General features: G+C 36.7%; 1 protein-coding gene across 2 annotated transcripts in view; it reads right to left on the reverse strand.

The window, feature by feature from the left end:
• LOC107678584 (uncharacterized) overlaps positions 1–9,389 on the reverse strand; it is a 29,287-nt gene that overhangs the window by 8,130 nt on the left and 11,768 nt on the right. For both annotated transcript variants that reach the window (XM_016473908.1, XM_016473909.1), the window contains exons 2-3: positions 4,018–4,529; positions 2,377–3,115 (exon numbers count right to left, since the gene is read on the reverse strand). In XM_016473908.1, coding sequence (XP_016329394.1) covers positions 2,377–3,115; positions 4,018–4,529 — 1,251 coding nt within the window. The remainder of the gene's footprint in view (positions 1–2,376; positions 3,116–4,017; positions 4,530–9,389) is intronic.

Genomic DNA, 9,389 nt, shown 5'->3' on the forward strand with positions numbered 1-9,389 from the left:
TAATTAATTAAAAAAAAAAAAAATTGAAAAAAACCCTAAACAACCACAAAAAAAAAAAAACTTCTAAATAGAGGTCATTTAGCCAACAGGCTAAATAACTGTGTTAAAACTGTGCTGTTGTGCTCGAAATACTATACTCGTATCATATTTAGCAGTGTACACACTCTGGATAGTATGCTTCATATATATATATATATATATATATATATATATATATATATGTGTGTGTGTGTGTGTGTGTGTGTGTGTGTTTGTGTTATATATTGATGATATTCTACGGTGAAATTTGCAGAATAAAATCAGAGCACACAAGGTCAGGCAGATTCTAACAGTGCAATGGCAAACATCTGCATATGCACATGATAATAGGTCACATGATAATGCCTCAATATACTACAGTTTAATAAATTTTGTGTACTGTTTCAAAGAAAAAAACATGCAGTAGTGCCATGTAATGTGGCAATCAGTATGATTCAAGATAGTATTTTGAACACAGTGTCTGGCTAGACTTGCTCAAATCTGAGACATGTAGAAACGGCATAACAATCACCCAACTATATCAGAGGGAGAGGTGAGAGGCAGAAAAAAGAAAGACCGAGCAAACAAGACTTTTAAAGACCGACATCTATGCCCATATAGTTAAGATCATACACAAACTAAATCACTTTTCGCTTCAAGGAAGTAAACATAAGAGAGCATGTGATTGGTTGGGGTATTTGATATGTTCCAGTAGCTGAACTTCAATGACAATTCTATGAAATAATTTGAACTGTATGTCGTAGAGTTAATAAAAAAATGCAAGAAGCCAGTTGCTTAGGAAAAGATTAACAATAGTTGTGAGCTAAACTGCATTTTAAATAGTGATTGTCAAAATAAAACTGTTTTTATGTTAGGTCAAGGCTTAATCTGTGTCCATTTAATAGGTCATTAGTCATAAAGATTTAGCCTGTTATGGGACATTTCATGGGTGAATAATAACTTGATCAGTATAGATTATATTCTCTTTGAGGTCTATTTGTGTAAACACATTTATCTCACTCCCATCAGGATTTCGAGGGACTCTTTTCAAATGATTGCATTGCAGAAATAGCACTGCTATTTGCAGAATTTTTGTGTTTTGCCGTGTAATCCTACCATAAACCATGGTCTAAGTATTTAATTTTGATCTCAACAAGCAAATTCCAAAAGGCATTTTTGCGTCTTTGACAGACTATGCTCAAATATGGTGCTTTTTGTAGGGTCATTCCAAACCAATGTAAGCAAGAGCCCTTCCTAAAGGCCCTTAGCGAATTATGCAGAAGACGGTCATTTCGATTAAGAAGTTTGCCGTTTATGACAACACAACCCAAGTAGGGTCATTATAAAAGCTGAGGTCTTACTTGGAATTTCAAAACCCAAGACACAAAAGAACAATACTGGAAGAAAAAGTTGTATTCGCCTGTTTTTTGACAAATAGGATTTAAAATAAAGTGTCAGTGGCGTCTTCACACATCTACCACATGTACAGATATGAGCTGTAATGCTGCTCTCTTCTGAGTAATCTCACTTCAAGTGCCCTACAGGGCGAGTACAACATAATGATGCTCACTGTGGAATTTGCCCTAAGACATCAGCAGGAAACTTCAACATGAGATTAATTTGATACGCCTGGAATTCACAGATCTTAATTAGCAAATATTGCTTTCTTTTGCCCCCTCTAGTTTGCATTTTTGCTGAAAAATTGAAGACGTGACATAATTGCAAGCTCTCCCAATTAACGCAGGGATTTTATGAATATGCAAAATCCTAGAGGGTCTTGTATCGGTTTATGATCATGTGTGTGCACATATCTGTTGACAGCATGAAGAGGTGTTTCCCTGCTTTACAAAAACCCAAACCAAAGCTCTGAAAACAAAAAGATCAGAGTGTGATCTACCATCACCCATGAAAAAAAGAAAATATTTACCAAACAATGGACAGCATACACACCTACAACAGAAACAAAAATGTAGTTATACTGGTTTAGGTCAATGACAGAATTAAACTGAGTGACTCCTCCCATTCATAGCGAACACAAACACTCCCACACATATTCAGATCCATCTGTCTGCAATACAAAAATAGCATTTGCTGATTAAAATGGAGAAATCAAATGTTGGTATTAAGGGAGAACAAGTGTGAAAGAGAGGGGGAGAAAGAGAGAGAAAGAAAGAGAAACAACTCAAGAGTTCAGGTTTCCAGGCAACGCCTCCCTCTGCAATGCAGATGCTGAAACTAGATCTCTGGCTGCATGTCACAATGTTCACTCTTACTGAACCACAAATACAAACACACACACACACACACACATGCTTCTATTTAGCATTTCTATCATAAATATGGCAAATATAAGTTTACCTGGGTTTACTGTGCGAGTCCTTGGAGCTGAACCATCCTTTATGTTTGACTTCTACAAGTGGTTGAGCATGTTCTGCTTCCTCTTTGCTTGCGATTGGTCCTTTCCCAGCCGAATCACCTTTCCCATGTGAGAACAGGCCCCTCCTTTTCTTGCTCTGAGTCTCTGTCTCTCCAGCAGGTATCACTGTTTTCATCTCCACCTCATCTGTAACTCTTCCAGCTTGCTCTAATGCTGCTACAATGGCGGCTTTTTCTTCCTCTCCAGGTTTATCAAAGGACCAGCGACGGCCATCCACAGGGCCGCCGCTCTGCTTTTCTTCTTCACGGTGAGAGAGGTTCTGTAGGGAGAGGGAGAGAGAGGAGCCTTTCTGAAGCACCCCGAGGGCTGGGAGCAGGGGCTCGGGCCTTGGCTTTGACTCGGACTTGGGTAGCTGTGTCTCTTGGGATTTCGGTTGAGTTGAGTCGGTTTTCTGGGGCTTAGCTGGCAGCGTGGTTGCCTGTGGTTGACCTGACTTTTGAGTTATTGGTTTGGTTGACTCTGGCTGAGGTTGCTGTAATATGAGTGATGGTGGGTGGTGAGTGAGAGGAGATGTTTCCACCGGATTCCCGTTCACGCACACTGAAGGAAGCAGAATAGGGGTGTCGTACTCTGACGTCAGAGAATGAGGCACTGGTAAGCTGATGTCATACATCACATGTCTGACAGGAGACACCTGTGGTGAGGGAGCCACTGTGTGTTCTGAAAGAGAAAGAGCTTTACTGGTTTCTTACATTTGTGATGTAATAAAAGAAACAACAGATATTTTCTTCCATATTTTGACATTTATCTGAGTGAAAAATTATCGTAAAAGAAAAAATGTAGTGTGGGGACTTAATTCTGTGCATCAGTTGTTGATTGGATGGAGGCAGATCTGAATTCGAACTTGTAAGAATGGGTGGAGTTTAAGTAGACTAAATGACTGGAGAGTCCAGCATATGTCACCAGACAGAAGTATGTAGTTTCACCGAAAGGTCGAGTTATAACATTTTGATGAAAAATTAAGCAAAAAATAATAATCAAAACTGAAAGGTGAATTTCCCTTTCATGCTGAATTTTCTGGGTTCAATACAATTTAAGCTCAGTCAGTGGCACTTAATATTGAATCTTCACTGTAACCTTGATTTTATTTTATTATTTTATTTTATTATTTTAAAGGGGTCAGTCTAAATTTGTTTTTAATTTGTTTCTTGAACTTTAAATCATGTTAATGTGTTCTAGCAAACCCCAAAAATAGAATTATGAACTTGGATAAGCATATTATGGGCACTTTAATATGTGTATTATTTGAGCTGTAAAACTGTTTAGTGTTTTAGGATTTACAACATTACGTTGTCATGACAGCAAAGTGGTAAAAATGAACATGTAAATGAGCTATTTTTTTCTATGGCTCAACTTCTAAAACAAAGTATTTTAATATTTATAGATTTACCCCATTCACTTGTAAAAACAAGTGAGCTTGTTTTAACCCAGATTTGAGCTTTTTTGTTTGTTTGTTTTTAAAGAAAAGCAGTGGAAATTAATTTTTATATCAATTGAGTTTAACTTGTACTGAACATAGAACATACAATAAAAAAAAACAAGACAAATGTTGTTGTGCATACCTGGACTGTTGTCTGCAGTCAGGTTGCTGCTGTTACTCGGAGAGTTGGACAGATCTGAGACCACCACGCTGATACCTGCCGTCGGGCTGAGGCTGCCGCCCCGCGATGAAGACTCGCTGCTCTCGGAGCCCAGTGACGTGCTTGAACGCGTGTCTGAAGACTTCCTCAACCTCCCACGCAGGAAAAAACTTCTCATCTTACTCCTGCGGGCCTCCCCACCTTCATCATCCTCGTAGTCTTCCTCACCACCCCCATCGCTTGGCAGCCGCCCCCGCATGTGTTCCAGTGTTCCGTATCCTCCAGGGACGATAGCGGAAGAAGAATCTTCTTCACTACGGCGCTTCTTAGCTCTCATGCGTTCTCTGAGCTTGTCAAAAGCAGAACGAGGTTTGTCCTTCATGGAAAGGTCGTACATGCTGGCCGTCAGGTTGTGCCGAGTGAACTGCACGGTCAGCTGAAGCTCCCCTCGTTCTTTCTCCTTTTGGCCAGTTTTAGAATGCAGCCGGTACCACCTATGAACAATAATGAGTAAAGAAAACTGTTAAATGGATTCCCAAAAGTAAGTAAGCGAAACTATATCTTATAACTCTTTATAGTAAACAAGAGCAATACAATAAGGGGGATCAGCACAAAGCATCAAAGTATCAACCATCAAGAAAAGCACAACAGTTTATACATTTTCAAATAGCCTTCTGCTAAGCTAGATGTCATTTCACCTATGAATGCCGACCTTGCATTTTTTTTTTTTTTTTTTACTGTATTAGTATTTAATTTGTACATTGTAAAACCTTTCCCATTTAGACATTAGCAGTTCTGTATTCTGCAATCTTAATGTTTTTAATTAGAGCTGTACAGTATATTACATATATTTCTTAAATATTTACATGTATGTGTGTGTATTTATATATACACAGTACACACACTATTATGTAAACACAAACTTTTATTTTAGATATGATTAATCAATTTGACAGCCTTATTTTTAATATAGTTCAACTTGAAACCAAAGCTAAACTGAGGAATCCTGACAACAATCCTCAAAAAACATCATAAGGTTTGGTTCAAAGGAGAGCCTCAGGGTATCTACAACAAAATTATATTAACATTGGCTCCATTTTTTTATAATTCATTTTTGTAGCAATGCACAAATGCAGATATTGGAATTTTTTATTTATTTATGATATTGGATATATATATATATATATATATTAGGGCTAGTAATTTAACGCATTAATTAATTACGGTGAAAAATAACGTTAAAATTATTAACGCATTTAACACACTTACCCCGCCCCAGACCTATGTGGGTCATCTGACATTTCACACAGCTGATTGGTGACAAATATGAGGCAGCTAGGGCAACAACTCACTGCGTGATGGAGCCCAGATAACGTAGTTAGAATGTCCCTAAAATTCAAGACATGGGACAAAAATATCCATTTGAGTTTTTGTCTCATATTTACATCATATAGTTAAGCAATATCACACGAGCAATAGGCTAAGTGCAATATCACACGAGTGCAAATGTGATACTGATCTTATACAACAGTTCAGTAAGTAAGAAGTTAATATTGTGTTATTTTAGACAAAATGTTTTCTGTTTTGCTCAATTTTGCCAACGAAAATATAAAGACAAAGCAGAATTGTTCATCTCCGAGCAACACACAGCGGCATTTCATTTCTTAATGCACGTTTTGAATGAATTGGGTGAACCCAAGGGCATAGTTTTGGTTTGAACATTGGGGGGGGTTGAAGTGTGAACTGTTTTAGTAGAGTCCTGGGTCATGCTCACTTATAAGGTTTATTTATTTGTTTGTTTGCTTATATATTTATTTTTGTGACTGTTGTACTTTTGTGCTATTATCTACGCAAAGTTGGTGCAATAAAGTAACATCATGTATTTTATATTATTTAGGCACTTATAAGCTATAGTTTGACAATGTTCTAATTCAGCATTAAATATTTTTAATTTAAATAATTAAATCGCTTGCTAGTTTTGATTATTGGGGGGGGGTTATATCCCCCCTATCCCCTCCACAAACTACGCCCCTGGCTGAACCATTTGGCGCGTTCAACCATTGGCCATAGGTGCGTTGGATTTGAAGCGGCGCTGCACAGACTGATCGGTGTATGACATCAAAATACCGCGAGAGCGATTCAAAAGCATCAAAAGTCTGCTCTCTATAGCTCTTGCGGTACTTTGATGTCACACACCGATCGATCTGATGATGATGATCTGCTTCAAGTCGAACAAGCCTAATGATTCAATGGACCATTTTTAAAGAACCATTTACTTCACTCCTGAATGAATCAGCCATTTGAAGAATCGAATGAATGAATAAATGACTCGATGACTTAATAATTAAGACATTTACCACCACCTACTGGCAGTTTTAGTTTATTATTTAGAGTATCATTTCATTAAAGAAATATTTCATATTTCCATAGTAATTATAATAAAATTAATAAAATAAATTATTAAAGGTATAGTTCACCCACCCAAAAGTGACAATTGTGTCATCATTTACTTACCTTCATGGTCGAAAAGAGTATATGTAATAAATTTTATCAAACAAAATATTTCTTGCTGAAGCTACTTTTTGTAATGTCTGTTTGATGCTTTACACAACAATTTAAACACTTTAAATTATCTTTTGGGAGTAATTTTTCAGCCAAATTTGATGTGCTTTTAATTTGCGATTAATTAGATTAATTAATCGCCACATCATGTAATTAATTAGATGAAAAATGTGATTAATCACTTACCAGCCCTAATATATATATATATTTCTTAAATACAATACATAGGCCTACATGTATATGGGTGTATTTGAAAGCTGTGTGGACGAGGCTGTGCACAAGATGGAAAAATCGAAAAATGCCAAAATCTAAATTGCTGATGAGATGAAGCTGAAAATATCTAGTGGAAAATGAGAATGTTACGTTTTTAATGATAATTGATTTCAGTGTTTTGGCAAATGGCCATAGCGAACTGATATCACCCCATCCCACCCCTCCCCAGATGCCATCGTCAATCGCGATGTTTCACTGTAGTCTGTAGACATCGTCTGATGCCAATTTGGTAGACATCGCCCAACCCTAAGTCAGTCTACTGAAGACTGAAGAATAGATTTATTGATCTGACGCTGCTAGGGTTTGCCAAGTGCCCTCTCCTCTACATTCACATCCACACAAACAGTTCTCATTTTCTAACAAGTAAAAATACACAAACTTTATGTTTGAACTTAGATCACAATGCAAATGGGCTTACTGCTAAATTAAATGGAGGATTTCCAGATACTCTGTTTTTTTTTTAATTATTATTATTTTTATGTAAACAAACAAATTCACACATGCTGACAAAAGCAGAGCTGGGACAAGAAGGTCAGCTTTCTTCCATCAGCATTATTGCTTTTCTAGACACTTCACCCGACAGCGTGCACTGCACACACACACACACATACTAGTAATACAATTTTCTTATCGTTACAAACTTGGCTGTTTAAACAGCCCTTTTCCAACACATTAAAAGAAAACAATTAACCAATTAACAGATGAACAGGCGGATCCACCCACACATAAATGTCCATTAATTATTCACACTTACTAATAAATACATTTGGCATTATTCCAGTGCTCTATGTTGCTATGGTAGCATCACATTCAAGTGACAATGGGATGTGTTTTGCATATATATTTTATATTTTGCATTGCAATTAGTAAAGGTAATACATGAACGTCTAACATTAAAATAGTTCCTCCTGTTAAAGTTTAATATGCAGAGTTGCAGACACAAGTATAGGTTTGATGAACAGTTATTACTTCAGTTTTAACTTCATTTCCATTCAATTACTTCCACCAAATTAGTAAAATAAAAAAAATACAACATTTTAAAAAATGAATTAAAAAACAAACAATATTTCACATGCACACAGTCTCATTGGAGTATGGTTTAAAATGGGGGTAATTCTTGTGTTCTGATTCCAAAGCAGATTAAAAAGCAATCAGTGCATCTGGGAAACACATATATTCACACATACACAAACAGAAAAATATATAAGCCTTGTGATCTTCATGGCAAAGTATCTAAGATCACCAGCATCATCACAAACTCTAACAGGAGGAAATCAAACATTCTCTATCCAGGACGTAGCCTATATCTACAGCCCTCTCTGATACTCTCACCCTAAACACAGAGCAAAGCCACTTCATCCAAAAATGAACGCTCTTGTCGATTATAGATGTGCAAGCATAATTAAGTACCTTCACTCCTTATTTTTTTAATGTCTAATCACTGTTGGTGTCTTCTCATTATGCCTTTTATAGTCTTTAAAGTATCTAAGATAAAGTATCTAAGAATCAATTTTCTCTATAATTTTTTTTTAATTCATGTATAGTTCCATTGACCAACCACTAATTTATTCGCAGCAGATGAATACTATTATGCCCATTGCCCACACTCAAAATATGCCAGCAGGACAATCTAAAGGTGTAAGAATCTAAATGATCAGCATGATCAAAGCTTTGATGAACAAACTGTTGTACACAATCTACTACATGCCTTCTGTCATCAGGGCCCGTATTCACAAAATATCTTAAGGCTAAAAGTAGCTCATAACTCGCCGATTTAGGAGAAAGTCAGTCCTAAATTTAGGACTCCTACATTTTTGTTCTAAGAGTATTTCACAAAGCGTTTTAGCGCTAAAATTAGCTCCTAAATCTGTGAAACGTTAGGATTAGTGAAGAGGACTCCTAAGTCACTAAGACCAAATCTGAACTATCCTAAAATGGCTGTTGCCAGCAATCTACCTCGGAATATAAACATTTTAGAAACATTTGACGATAATGAGCTTTTAAAAAGGTATCGGCTTTGGTTTGGAGGTTATCCCAACTCCAAATTTTTTTATTATATCCTTAATATATAGCTGTTCTCGCATCCAGTTTGGTTTTCTTTTATGTTTGCATGTCTTACTATCTGCCATGATTATTCTACTCTGCTAATTAAAAGGCTGTTTATATGCATATTACCAAAATTGTATTATTCGCAGAAAAAAAAAATTCCACATGAAGTGGTGAAATCACGCAGTCCGTGACGGACAAATCGTTAATGGCTGGTCTTTGTGGTAATAGGCTACAGTACATCGGGCAGGACATTCATACAGATAAGAGTAATGCATCTTTTGTATCTGTAAAGACTCGTGTGCACTAAGAATAACCACGAAACGTGCTTTTGTAAAATAATGAAAGCAAACAGGATGCACTTTCTGCCGTCTCGGACTCTGTGAACTTGAGCGCGTCACTTCGAAACTCCGTGTATGCTTGCCTTATTACAGACATGAAAAATATATCTATAGAGAGTGAAACTTTTAAAT

This window comes from Sinocyclocheilus anshuiensis, unplaced genomic scaffold (genome assembly GCF_001515605.1).
Source record: "Sinocyclocheilus anshuiensis isolate Anshui unplaced genomic scaffold, SAMN03320099.WGS_v1.1 scaffold536, whole genome shotgun sequence".
In the NCBI taxonomy this organism is placed as follows: domain Eukaryota; kingdom Metazoa; phylum Chordata; class Actinopteri; order Cypriniformes; family Cyprinidae; genus Sinocyclocheilus; species Sinocyclocheilus anshuiensis.